The sequence below is a fragment of the Leucoraja erinacea genome, chromosome 24 (genome assembly GCF_028641065.1).
Source record: "Leucoraja erinacea ecotype New England chromosome 24, Leri_hhj_1, whole genome shotgun sequence".
In the NCBI taxonomy this organism is placed as follows: domain Eukaryota; kingdom Metazoa; phylum Chordata; class Chondrichthyes; order Rajiformes; family Rajidae; genus Leucoraja; species Leucoraja erinaceus.
The window spans coordinates 4,151,723-4,166,296 of NC_073400.1; the positions used below are offsets into that span (position 1 = coordinate 4,151,723).

General features: G+C 44.8%; 1 protein-coding gene across 4 annotated transcripts in view; it reads left to right on the forward strand.

Moving 5' to 3' along the window:
• LOC129708584 (monocarboxylate transporter 1-like) overlaps window positions 1-14,574 on the forward strand; it is a 53,826-nt gene that overhangs the window by 16,699 nt on the left and 22,553 nt on the right. For all 4 annotated transcript variants that reach the window (XR_008725374.1, XM_055654407.1, XM_055654408.1 and 1 more), the window contains exon 2: window positions 6,291-6,541. Coding sequence is in view for 3 of the 4 variants with exons in the window: in XM_055654407.1 (XP_055510382.1) it covers window positions 6,325-6,541 (217 nt within the window). In the remaining variant the exon portion in view is untranslated. The remainder of the gene's footprint in view (window positions 1-6,290; window positions 6,542-14,574) is intronic.

The following is a 14,574-nucleotide window of genomic DNA, read 5'->3' on the forward strand; positions in this document are numbered from 1 at the left end:
GGCTACAGGTACCGGCTTTGCAGAACACTGTGATGGGGCCACATCCTCCGTCCTAGTTACAAACTTGACCTTGTCAGGCAGTCTCCCAGGTCTTTCGTCATCTTTGTAGCTCTTGAGTAATGAGCCAGCCTCGCTAACAGCACTCAGGCTCTTGAAGTTCTCGTAGTGAACGGTGATGAGTTTCATCTGTTGTGCAGCTTTGCCACTCGGGAGCGGCGTGAGCCAACTATGAAGTGAACTATGAAGTGAACCCGGTACTTCTTGTTGTTCTGGAGTACGACTTTCGCCCGACCTTCCGCCAGCAGGTTGGATCGTTGTATATCTTTAAGATGATTTTCTCTCGTCTAATCACCTCTTTTCTGGGTACAAGAATGTGACAATTACGTGACCATTAGGCTCTGCTCAGCAAAGTTTGGCTCAATATCGCTGTTAGTTGGTAGGTGTAATTGTTTGGTTTAATTGCACTCCTGTGAAGTGCCTGGAGGTGAAATATGGTGTTGAAATCGTTGCACATTATTTACATTTATATCTAAACGCTTCTCCCAAGTCCATCATCAATCCCCCCCCCCCCCCCCCCCCCCCCCCAGATACCTGCTTGAGTCCGGGATCTCATTGCTTGAAGCCCGTGATCAGAGGTTGAATATTTGGCACGTGCTAGTGAATGCATTGCTCCTGGGGTCCATGATCCTGGATTTAATGATAGAACATGTTGTTGTCAGTTCTTATTTATCCAGCAATGTGAGTGTAATGACTAGAACCAGGATTTTGCCATAAATGCCATGTGCCTTTGTTGATGATTTCACCAGGATAATGCCTTTTTCACAATTGAGTGCATAAATTGGCCTTTTTATGCCATTTTGCTAAACGATCATGTTATTTTCTTGAGTTTACTGTGATTACAATTATATTTTCTATGTTAATATTTTAATATGAATGTTATTATTAACGTGTTAACATAGTATAACTTACTAGAAAACTTCCACCACTGGGCGAAACCAGGGGAGCCACCATCGTTCATTCATTCGTGCCGCTGCTCGCTGTTTCAGTCTTCGCCAAGATATATTTAAGAAAGAACTGCAGATGCGGGAAAATTTGAAGGTAGACAAAAAATGCTGGAGAAACACAGCGGGTGAGGCAGCATCAATGAAGAGAAGGAATAGGCGATGTTTCGGGTTCAGACCCTTCTTCAGACTGATGTTGGTGGGGGGGGGGGGGAAGGAAGAAGCGGAGACAGTAGGACAAGAAGGAGAGCTGGGAAGGGGGAGGAGGGAGAAGACCAGGGCTATCTAAAATTGGAGAAGTCAATGTTGATACTGCTGGGGTGTAGACTACCCAAGCAAAATACCCGCTTCTCTCCTCACTACATTAACTGCTGGCTCCAGTCACAAATCTGAGTTTGCATTCATTGATGCTAGAATTCCACTGTGGAAAGTTGCAAACATATCTGAGGTATTTTAGAGAATGACACGGAGGAAGATATACCAAACGAGTCACCATTACAGAAAAATTATATTGACAGCTACTTCAACATTGTTGTGCAGAAAATTAGAGATGAAGTTGCATGCAACAAAATATGGATCTCAATAGACGAGACAATGGACTCTCTGCCACAGAGGGTAGTTGAGGCCAGTTCATTGGCTATATTTGGGGTTAGATGTGGCCCTTGTGGCTAAGGGGATCAGGGGGTATGGAGAGAAGGCAGGTACGGGATACTGAGTTGGATGATCAGCCATGATCATATTGAATGGCGGTGCAGGCTCGAAGGGCCGAATGGCCTACTCCTGCACCTAATTTCTATGTTTCTATGTTTCTAAAACCGATGCTGTGGGGAGATATGTTGTTAATGTGGTTGTCGGTACACTGGAGGCATGTCAACCAACAAAGGAATATTTGTTGACATTGGAAGTATTGGAGAAGTCACAAGTCAACTATTGCTCAGTTGTTTATATCTTCACTTGCTGTACTTTGGCCAGAAGGTATAAAACACGAGAATGTTCTTCTGTTTGTGACAAAGTTTTATTCCACAAAATGTTGCATTTGACATGCTTAGCTCAAGGACTTCATAGAATTGCCAAGCACATAGGTAGCTTGTTTCCAAATGTCGATCATCTACTTTCCAATGTCAAGAAAATCTTCCTCAAAGCACTGTCACGTGTGCAGCTTTTCAAGGAAATGGTACCCGAGCTTTCGCTACCTTCTCAGCCCATTTTGAATAGGTGGGGTAGGCATATGGCTCTCTGCTGTACTCTACTTTGCTGCAAATTTTGAAAAGATAAAAAATGTTGTCAACTGTTTTGAAGAAGAAGAATCTGCTACAGTCAGGATCGTCAGTGAAATCATGCAGAAAACGTCCCTCCACCGCGATCTTGTGTTTATTGCTTCCAATTTTGCAAACTTCCCACAAGCTATCATTTCCCTTGAGAAACATTAGTGAATAACTTGCAGGTTTTCAACAAAGTAACTGACGATATTCGTAAAGTTCCTGCCGATTTAGACACAAGGAAAATGTGAGAGAGTGACTTTAGCTAACAAATAAATAGAAAACATAGCAAAAAAGTTCTCAAAGGTAGTTGTAATGCACAAGATATCGATATGAATATAGAGTCTGTAGCTTGTTTCGGGTATGCACCAGTGACCTCAGCTGAAATAGAAATACGTTTTTCACAACTGAAGCATATTCTGTCTGACTGACGGCATAGTTTAACACCAGAAAATTTGAAAAAAAATGCTAATAATTATGTGCAACCAGGCAACTTTGGTCATTTAATGTAGTATACCTTTATATTAGCATTTTTTACCATATTTTGGTGGCGGAAATTAATGCCTTTATATAGCTTTTTTTGTCAATAAATGCCTTTTTCATGCCTTTTTTGTAATTTTATTATGCCTTTTTGTCCGCCTATGTCAGAGTTTTGTAGTGGATAAACATCCTGGTTCTAGTAATCGCCCAGTACTGTGGAGTTCAGCACTCCTCAGATTCGAAATGAACTGTAAATATTTGTGAGAGCCTGCCTGAAGCTTCGGAAAATGAGTCAATATTTATATTTGCTTTCATGATAACTCAAATGGTGCAACGTAATGTTGGTTCTGGGTACTGTGTAGGTGGACTGAGCCAGAGGACTATAGACGCCATCTGATTTGAACAGGATGTAAATCAGTGTTGAGGCTTGACTTGAGTAGTTGGAGGCAGTGCAGAGAAATCTTCATTCATATTGTAGATAGACCCAAAATGCTGGAGTAACTCAGTGGGACGGGCTGTATCTTTGGAGAGAAGGAATGGATAATGTTTCGGGTCGAGACCCTTCTACGGACCCTGCCGACGTGACATCAATCGCCTCAACCTTTCCACTCCCCTCACTTACTCAAACATCACCCCCTCCGAACGTTTTAACGGGAAAAATAAAAGGAGTCCTCACTCCCCAGTGATGACCCCTTCTGCACCGGTCTCCCTTCCTCTTGTACTCCCTCGGATGGCCTTCCATCCTCGCAAGACCTCTTCATTTCTAACTGCGGATGTGACCTCAATCGCCTCAACATTTCCACTCCCCTCACCTACTCTGAACTTCACCCCCTCTGAACGTATATAAAAAAACAACTTTTATTTCATTTACATTGGTTATCCTCTATGCTGTATGCAATGTTAACTTAAAAAGTGTCTGTGTTCTTGTCCAGCAGTTGCTGGCTCCAATTCCATCAGCCTCTTGGCATCTCAGCGTGGCCTTCATATTCCTTCATGAAATCACCAAACATCCTTGAAAAGATATCTAAACAATTTGTCTCAGCCACTTCCATACATTAATTAGGGACACGTTCTAATTTCGGACTAAAATGTTTCCTCTGATTCATCTTATTTTGAAACATATTTTTGTTGGGGACGAGAGGGTGAATTTCATGGCTGAATTTCACTCTCAGTGTGCTCAAAGAATGTGTTCCCGTGCAGTACAATTAGAACTGTCCTCTCGTATCACTGGTTAGGCGAAGGCTAAAATGTCCCGCTATTAAGCTCCAGTCAAACACTCCCAGGACAGATTTCCACACTCCCAACACAGATTACATTTAGAATAATACCTTTAAAATAATATAAATGCAGTAGAGAGAGCAAAGAAAGAGTTATAAGGGAATTAATTAAACCAATTTAGAACTTGCAGCTTAGTCATAGAGTCATACAACATGGAAACAGGCCCTTCAGCCCAACTTGCCCGCGCTGCCCAGAATCAGAATCAATACCCAAGTAAATATACATACAAGGAATTTGACTCGGTGCCTGTTCTGCCGCCTCTTGATTTCCCCGCTGCCTCCTCTTCATGGTCCGCTCTGTGTATATAGAAACATAGAAACTAGGTGCAGGAGTAGGCCATTCGGCCCTTCGAGCCTGCACCGCCATTCAATATGATCATGGCTGATCATCCAACTCAGTATCCTGTACCTGCCTTCTCTCCATACCCCCTGATCCCTTTAGCCACAAGGGCCACATCTAACTCCCTCTTAAATATAGCCAATGAACTGCCCTCAACTACCTTCTGTGGCAGAGAATTCCAGAGATTCACCACTCTCTGTGTGAAAAATGTTTTCCTCATCTCGGTCCTAAAAGATTTCCCCCTTATCCTTAAACTGTGACCCCTTGTTCTGGACTTCCCCAACATCGGGAACAATCTTCCTGCATCTAGCCTGTCCAACCCCTTAAGAATTTTGTAAGTTTCTATAAGATCCCCCCTCAATCTTCTAATTTCTACAAGCCGAGTCTAAACCGAGTGTAGTTGAAAGCCAGCCAGTTGCAGCGCATTGTCCGGGGTCGACTCACACAGTCATATCTCGGTGAAGCACAGGGCACCGGCTCGAGACAAGTCCTTGTTTGTTTGGCACAGGAGTTGCAGTTCGTCCACTTTGTTGTGTTAATGTAGATTTGCAAAGAATATACTTGGGAGACCGGTGTGTGCGCAATCCTCGTTGGCGGAGTCGGACGAGCGCTCCAGAGCGCTTCCCCGGATCCTCCAACGTCTCACGATCCTGGACATAACCACAGCCCCGCCGACAAGCATGCCCAAATAATCCGGCGAGTGAGAGAAATCCGGAACAATGTTTGGAGGAATCGAATGTCTGATGTTAATGAGCTCCTCTCGAATGAAATCTGTGTGGGATTTCCATAGATGTCACAAATGAACAAACACAGACAAAACAGCAAGGAGCAGCACACAATGGCAGCCTTCGCCTGCACCATCTTAGTTACTCCATCTATATTACTCCCACCTGACTGCATTTGACCCATATCTCATTCCTAATTCATTCCAAACTCATTCCTATCGAACTTCTTTAGTTTTAGTTTCGAGATACAATGTGTAAATAGGCCTTCGGCCTACAGAGTCTGTGCCGACCAGCGATCCCTGCACACTAACACTATCCTTCACACGCTAGGGACAATTTACAATTATACCAAGCCAAACTTGTAGGTCTTTGGAATGTGGGAGGAAACTGGCGATCCCGGAGAAAACCCACGCAGGTCATGGGGAGAATGTACAGACAGCACCCGTAGCCAGGATTGAACCCGGGTCTCTGGCGCTGTAAGGCAGCAGCTCTACCGCTGCACCACCGTGCTACCCTTGTGGAAACTTTTTCATGCCAGTCACCTTTGTTTAGAAAATTTTAAGGCAACTCGACAGAGCCCTTTAAATGGATCGGAGAGGATAGCGGTCGGGAGAATTTTACCATTTATGTTTGAATCCAAGCAAGAGGCCAAGATGGTCACTTGTTTATCCAATAAGTAAATTGCAACATGTATTTCCTAGTAAGGATTAGAACATGAAACTTGCTGTTGCTTCATGTAATAGTTGTGGTTAGGGTGCAGTCAGAAGAGTGTGACATGGGAGGAGTACTTGAGAGAATAGAAAGATCTGCTGAGCTAAGCAGATGCAGTGGGAGCTGCCTCTCCTCACTAGATGTGCAGATTAATTGATACACACAGCCAATTATTGTGTCTCGTGCCTTGGGCGATATAAATAAAGGAGTCTGTTCAACATCCACTAACTATTCCCAGATGGATAGAATGTGGGTCGCGTACAGAACAAATCCCCTTTATGCTCTTCTTTCAACCATTCTTGGAGACATCTTGTATCTCACTCTCATTGTACATGCCCAGGGCATCTGATGTTTTGGTTTGTTATTGTCACATGTATGAGATGGGAAGTGTGGCATTATTTGCCATTTTTCCCCTCTACCTTGGTGAGTAGACGTCATTGCTTGTAGTCATATTTCTGTGTTATTACCTTCGCTAATCTGTGCTTTTTCTTTTCCAGTAATCTCAACTCCTGCAACCTTTGAGGTGCAAGGATGCCTCCGGCAGTGGGAGGACCACAGGGGCACGTTCCTCCGGATGGTGGATGGGGCTGGGCCGTGGTGCTTGGATCCTTCATCTCCATTGGATTCTCCTACGCTTTTCCCAAAGCCATCACCGTTTTCTTCAAAGAGATCAAGGATATCTTCAGTTGCACTGACAGCCAGGTGTCATGGATCTCTTCCATAATGTTGGCAGTGATGTACGCTGGAGGTGAGTGTGTATTGAAGGGGAAACTGTCTGATCTGCAATGTGAACTTCCATGTGTATAACACCTATCATCATTGTAGCGCTTGGTTGCATTCAGCTCAGTGGATGTTTCTCGAAGACAGACACAAAATACTGGAGTAACTCAGCTGGACAGGCAGCATCTCTGGATAGAAGGAATGGGTGACGTTTTGGGTCGAGGCCCTTCTTCAGACTGAGAGGCAGGGCAGAGACAGACAGAGAGATAAACATAGAAACATAGAAATTAGGTGTAGGAGTAGGCCATTCGGCCCTTCGAGCCTGCACCGCCATTCAATATGATCATGGCTGATCATCCAACTCAGTATCCCGTACCTGCCTTCTCTCCATACCCTCTGATCCCCTTGGCCACAAGGGCCACATCTAACTCCCTCTTAAATATAGCCAATGAACTGGCCTCAACTACCCTCTGTGGCAAAGAGTTCCAGAGATTCACCACTCTCTGTGTGAAAAAAGTTCTTCTCATCTCGGTTTTAAAGGATTTCCCCCTTATCCTTAAGCTGTGACCCCTTGTCCTGGACTTCCCTAACATCGGGAACAATCTTCCTGCATCTAGCCTGTCCAACCCCTTAAGAATTTTGTAAGTTTCTATAAGATCCCCTCTCAATCTCCTAAATTCTAGAGAGTATAAACCAAGTCTATCCAGTCTTTCTTCATAAGACAGTCCTGACATCCCAGGAATCAGTCTGGTGAACCGTCTCTGCACTCCCTCTATGGCAATAATGTCCTTCCTCAGATTTGGAGACCAAAACTGTACGCAATACTCCAGGTGTGGTCTCACCAAGAAGGGCAAGGTGTTAAATCGAGACATCAAACGAGGTGAGGATCAAGGCGAATGTAGAATAGATCATTGATAGCTAGGAGAAGGTGACAACAAAGCCACAGGAGATAAAATGTAAGGCAGACACAAAATACTGGAATAACTCAGTGGGTGAGGCAGCATCTCTGGAGAGAAGGAATGGGCGGCGTTCGGGTCGAGACCCTTCTTCAGACTGTCATGGGAAGGGGCGGGACAAAGATAGAATGTAGGCGGAGACAAAATGTAATCAGGGACAGTCAGACTGGTCGGAGAACTGGGAAGGGGGAGGAATGGAGAGAGGGTTACTTGGAGTTGGAGAGGTCAATATTCATACCGCTGGGATGTAAGCTTCCCAAACGAAATATGAGGTACTGTTCCTCCAATTTGCGCTGGGCCTCATCTTGTATGTGGTAAGGTGGAAGCATGGCAATCTATTTTTGTACAACAGGCTCCCAGGAACAGCAATGCAATAACCTGGACCATTTGTGTTTGCAATGTTGGATAAGGGATAAATACACTCTGGGGAAATTCCTCCAGTCTCTTCTGCTTAAAAGACAGGACTAGGTCGAGACGTAGAGTTATTGGGTAATCCAGGTGTTGCTCAGGCTTGGTGACTGCACCCTACCGCTTTCTAAAGGTGAAATGCCATTGTTTATAGCACAGATACTGCATAGTAAAATGGCGCCAGAAACCTTGAGCGCTGTCTGTATGGAATATGCATGTTCTCCCTTTGACCAGGAGAGTTTTTTCAGGATTTTCTAGTTTTCACTCGCATCCCCAAAATGTGCAGGTTCTTCAAGTAATTGGCAAATGTAAAGCTATGCTGGTGTGTAAGTAGGTGGTAGAATGTGGTGGGGGTGGAATTGATGGGAATGTGGTGAGAATAAAACATGGGATTACTGTAGAATTAGAATAAATGGGTGGTTGATGGTCACCATAAACTCAGTGAGCAGAGGGGTCCGAATCCATGCTGTATCGTTCCATGAGGAATTGGCTACTTGGTTTGATATTTAACACTGCGTTTAATGCTTACAAAATTTCCCAACCTGCTACCTCAACCTACACAGAGTAAACCTCCTCAGGACACTTTGCCGGCATTTAAAATTCTGCTTAGAGTATGGAGGCTAGAATTGGGCACGATTTTTCAGTTGAAGTTAATCCAGTGAATTTTGTAGAATTACTTTAATCTTCGTTCTTTTGTACCTTGAGGACACCAGGTAATCTTTAAACTGAAATGCTTGTAGTACAGGTTTGTAGGTTAATTGGCTTGGTATAAATGTAAATTGTCCCCAGTATGTGTAGGATGGTGTTAATGTGCAGGGATCACTGGTTGGTGTGGACTCAGTGGGCCGAAGGGCCAGTTTCCGCGCTGTATCTCCAAACTAAACTAAAACTGAAAAGGACTTGAGAATGACTGTAGGAAAGCGGATGACAAAAAAACTTCAACAAAGTTAACTTCAACAAAGATACTTAACGACATTACAGTGGAAACATTAACGTTAATGATTGGTGTGCTCTGAAGGACGTTTCTATGCCGTACGACTCTGTGATTCAATAACTGGAGGCTCTAAGCTGCTTAATATGAATACAATTATTCTGAACAGATCCCAGATCATCCCAGTTTTGGAATAAATCCAGATTCCACTGTTTGTCATCTTCGTAAAGCTGGGGAAGAGGAAGGGATTGCGAACAGGTTCACTATCACACGTGGCACAGACCTGTTGGCTGAGTCTTTGAAAACATTATCAACATAATCTTTTCTTAATCTTTAATTATGATTAAGATTAATTATGTTTGACATTGTCCTTCATTTCATTTAATCTCTCCACAGAAATTGTGTTTACCAGTGATCTTTAGATTCTGTACACAGTTGTGATTGGCAATTTGCCATTTTCTATGTTAAAGTCCATTCTCTGCTACTGATCCTGAAGCTGCACACTGTTTAACAGCAGTATGTGCCAACACTACTTGCCTGAACCTGTCCCTGTGCAAATTTTATTAGCTCCCCAATTAATCAACTAAAACAATGTGGAGATTCTGTATGGAATCTGTGTGTTCTCCCTCTGAGAGGGGATCTTATGGAAACACATACATTTCTTAAGGGATTGGGCAGGCTAGATGCAGGAACATTGTTCCCAATGTTGGGGGGTCCAGAACCAGGGGGTCACAGTTTAAGAATAGTAAGATTAAACGAGAACTTACCAGTTTGAAGTTTGTTCTTGATTTTATGAGGAGTTACGATGAGCGATTACGTGAAGAAGGGCCGTCCGTCTGCGTGCGCGTCAATCTTCAAAGCAGCGATGTTAAATCACAGATAAAAAGAAGACCTGAGAATAGTAAGATTGAAGAAACTAGAACTTCCATGTGACCTTGATAGTATGAGGGTGGGAGCGGTGGGCATGTAATCGCTCATCGTAACTCCTCATAAAATCAAGATCAAACTTCAAACTGGTAAGTTCTCGTTTAATCTCACTATTTTACTTCGGAGTCATGTGAGTGACTACGTGAAGATTTCAAAGCTCTGTGATTTTACGCCGGTTACGAATCCAGGAGTCACACACTGAATGGATTGACCATGGATGCGTGTAATCATTAAAGCATTCAGACATTACGTAGTTAAGTAAAGAAACTGATGCTTTAAATGAAAAAAAAGTTTAAAAAAAAGTTACCCCTCCCAACCTTGGGGGGGAAACTAAGGGACAGAACTTAAAATGGTACGTGCAAACACCCCCAGTCCGGTTATGGGTTTGTTATAAAACCGGTGGACCGTTATTTCATTCGTCCATCCTGCAGCCACTAGGATGTCGTCAAGGGGCATGTCCATAGCTCTTGCTGCCGACGTAGATGCAGCCCTGGTGGAGTGAGATTTAACCATATAAATGTTTACTCCTGCTACCGCCATTACCTCTTTTGACCATCTGGAGATGGTTTGAGTTGACACCTTTTGGTGTAGTTTTTTTTTTTATGGCTGATGAGGACCGATTGTTCTGAGCCTCTGAGGTTCTCCGTAACTCTCAGATAGTGGTGTTAGTATGTTACCACCCACACAACCGTTGGTCCTCTGGATATGCCAAGAACTGGATCTCCATCCCTGGCATTCCTGGCCTGCTCTGTTTTATCAGGTTCCTGATTAGGAATGTTATGTTGTTCATATTGGTGGTCATGTAGTCCAACCGTAGCTTTTGCAGTGTCTGGACTCTTTGTCAGCATACCACCTACAGGGTTAGTTATAGGCGGTCCCCACTGTCAAAGTAGGGTTTGTACCACGCTCACATCCCATGTGTCCGGTGGGCGGCGCGGCTCTGGCCAGCAGCGGCCTCTGCAGTCTGTCCGCGTTTTATTATTTTTCTGTCTGTGTTTTAATGTAGTTTTTGTTATTTTTTGTTGGGGGTGTGTGTGTGAGGGGGGGGGGTGGGGTGGGAGGGGGGGGGGGAAACTTTTTAAATCTCTCCCTGCACTGGAGACCCGACCTTTTCTCGTCGGGTTTCCGTTGTCGTTGGGGCCGCAACGAGGAGCGGCCTCCAACAGGAAGAAGCCGGGGACTCTGGTGCTACAACTCACCGTCGCCGTCGCGGGGCTGGCCGAGTCCGGAACGGGTGGAGCGGTGGAGGAGCGCTGCTGCTGCTGCTGCTGCTGCTGCTGCTGCTGCCGACCGGAGAGTCGGAGGCTCCAACGACAGGTCTGTGGACAGCGGCACCGGGAGCCCGTGGCTCCCTGGAGGGAGACCGCTTTTCAGGGCTCTCGCAACGGCGACTTCCCCCGCCCGAGTTGCGGGGTCGAAGAGCTCCTGGAGCGGGGCCTGACACCACTGCCCCGCGCGGCTTGGAATGGCCGCGGGACTCTGCGAGCGCACACCGGGGGCTCTAACACCAAGACCCGGTGTGCGACCTCGCACCACCCGGCGTGGCTTAAATGGCCGCGGGACAATTGCCATCGCCAGCCGGGGGCTTTGACTTTGACTCTGACATCGGGGGGGGGGGGGGAGGGCAGTGCAGTGGAGAAATGTTTATTTGGCCTTCCATCACAGCGATGGATGTTTATGTAAATTATGTTGTGTCTTGGGTCTATGTGTTTGTATGTATGGCTGCAGAAACGGCATTTCGTTTGGACCTCAAGGGGTCCAAATGACAATAAATGTATCTTATCTTATCTTATCTTATCTTATTATCTTATCTTATCTACCTTGGCCTTGGAGGTCTTAAATTGTAAATTCCCTTCATGAATTTTGTTGTTAAGGGGTGCGTTCCTATTGAACTGTGCCCTGCTTCCGGCATCAGATTGGAGGAGAGTGCACCTCTGGCACTATAGATGCACTATAACTCAGTTTATAGTTATAGTACAGTTGATAGGAACTCTAAGACATCCGTTATCCGAACTGTGTTGTATTTGTTCAGACAGTCCTATGCCTTGAAATGGCCTCCTCAGAATCTGCAGACCAACAAGTTAATACGTTCATGTAGTGGATGATTGCTCCCTGTAACTGGGTTCACTAGGAGGTCCCTGCTCTTGGGTACAGCCATTACTGGCTGGACTATAATTTCCACATTTTTTGGGGACCAGGCTTGAGTAGGCCAATCTGGCACTACCAATATGGCTTAGTCTTGCTTGATTTTTGTCAAGCATCGGTTTGTGAGACAAATTGGCGGAAAGCATACATAAACATTCCTCCCCAATTGAGGGAGAAAGCATCCACTGCCTTGCTCCTGGATCCAGCTCGCAGGACACATATCTGGGTAACTAATGGTTAGTCTAGATGCAAACGGATCAACATCTGGTATGCCAAATCGCGTAGTTATTTTGTTAAATACTGTCTGATTCAACATCCATTCTGTGTTGTTATTAAACATTCGTGATCCAGCATCTGTCACCGTGTTATATCTACCTCGTAGATTTCCCAAACATTCCTCACGATACACCAGTGCCGAATGAATGAGGTTCGACAATCTGTCGTAAGATACAGGTTTTACACCACCCTTGTTAATGGATATATGCCACCGCAGTGGTGTTATCAATCTGAATTTGAACAAGCACCGGTTGCATATCGCTACAGAGAACCTTGAGTCCATTTTGTGCCCCCAACAATTCTGGGTAATTGATTCCATGTGTTGGGGAATTACAGACTCCTGCTCATTCCATCTGCCCCCACAGCTCTAGACTGTGTTTGTGGTTCCCCATCCTTAGCCGCTTCCATAGGTCTGAAGAACCCCCGATGGCTTTCAAGCAAAATTTCCCTGAGCTGTCTCCCATTCGTTATCCACCATAGTTATTCAACAATGGCCTCTGCTGGCAATCCATAGTTTGCCAATTCGGCCTATATGGAATCTGAGTGTTCGTTCCTTTGCTTGCTGTAAGTTCTGGTAATGCAAAGGCCCGTACTGTTGGGAATGCAGCTACTATTTACCAATTACACTCACTGTTTGCCTGATAGATGGCTAGAATTTGACTATCAGGTCATTGCAGGCTTAACTAATATTGCCGTTTGCCCCTAGGCAAAGTCACCAATATATTTACTGTTTTTGATAGTAAATTCTAGGTAACCAATCACCCTTGTAGGTGTCAATTTTGATTTAACTGGATGGATGAGGTAACCAATTCTTTCAAACAGGGTGTTCAAGAAGGAACTGAAGAAGAAGAGTCTGAAGAAGGGTTTCGGCCTGAAACGTCACCTATTTCCTTCGCTCCATAGATGCTGCTGCACCCGCTGAGTTTCTCCAGCAATTTTGTGTACTTTCAAACAGGGTTTGGTTTGCTTGACTGATGCTTCTGCCAATTCTTGGTGACTCCAAAATGAAAATGTCCTCCAAATATGCCATTACTATGTGGTTTTGAGACCTTTGTAGTCCCAGAATTGGTTTCCGTAGTTTAGTCAATAGTCTAGGAGCTGATGTCAGCCCATTTGGCAGAGCCATGCCATCCAGTTAAACTTCAAATATCTCCTGTTCTTAATGAATAGACACCGAATAGTGTGCATCTTTGAGGTCGATGCATGCCATGTGATCATTTTATAGGAAGCTCCTATAAAATAGTAGTTAGACCATAACAAAAAATTGCTGTTTCTAAAAGTCTGTACTGCACAAATGAGTTAAACCTGGATGAAGTGACATCCTCCATCTGTCACCTGTCCTGGAAGGCAATCCTGCCCAAAATACTGGGCCTGCCTTGAAGACAATTCTGGTCCGAGTTCCAAGTCTGCTTGGAACCTATGCATGTTGTGCAGTAAAAATAATCACATGTTGTTATCTGTTTTATAAAACCAGATCTGAAATTCATGTTATTGTCATTTTGAACAAAAACACAAGAGTAAAATTACCAACGTGTAATTGGTCCACAATCCCTTGTTTCAGTAAACCCAGACCCACCTGCCTCCATGGCTACCGGTGGTCTTGTGGTAAGCCCAAAGGCCCCTGATGCGGGTTCCTTTTCTCTCCTTGATTGGGAGTTGGACTGGTAGGAAGTGTGGATTCCATGTTTCTCCTGACCTCTGCTTGGGTCTTGTTCTAAAAACCTCATCATACTGAGCCTGCAATGCATTTCGTTGTCTCTGTACTGTACACTGACAATGACAATTAAAATTGAATCTGAATCTGAATCTGCCTTGTAGGACAATTCTGGCCATAATTCTGAGTCTGCCTTGAAAGACGACTCTGATCATATTTCCGTGCCCAGCTTTCAAGCTACCACCTGCTTCAGTGAACTGCTTACCCCCTATGGAGGTGTGGGGTGTGTTGTTGCCTACTGATGAATCTCTGGTGGTGAATCTCTGGAACTCTCTGCCGCAGAGGGTAGTCGAGGCCAGTTAATTGGCTATATTTGAGAGGGAGTTAGATGTGGCCCTTGTGGCCCTTGTGGCTAAGGGGATCAGAGGGTATGGAGAGAAGGCAGGTACGGGATACTGAGTTGGATGATCAGCCATGATCATATTGAATGGCGGTGCAGGCTCGAAGGGCCGAATGGCCTCCTCCTGCACCTAATTTCTATGTTTCTATGAAGTTTGCTTGTCGTTGGTACCTTGATTGGTCCGACAGCTTTTGCTTCCTTCTTCTGGTCTTACCTGAAGAGAGGATTCGGCGGCTGGTTTCTCCAAAGTCACCCTGATAGCGCTGTTCCCTTGCCGGCATTTGTGCGGATATTCTGCCAACTGCTGTCTCTTGAGGCCATATGCATGTGCTTCAGTATGTTCATACTTTAATTCGAGATCAGT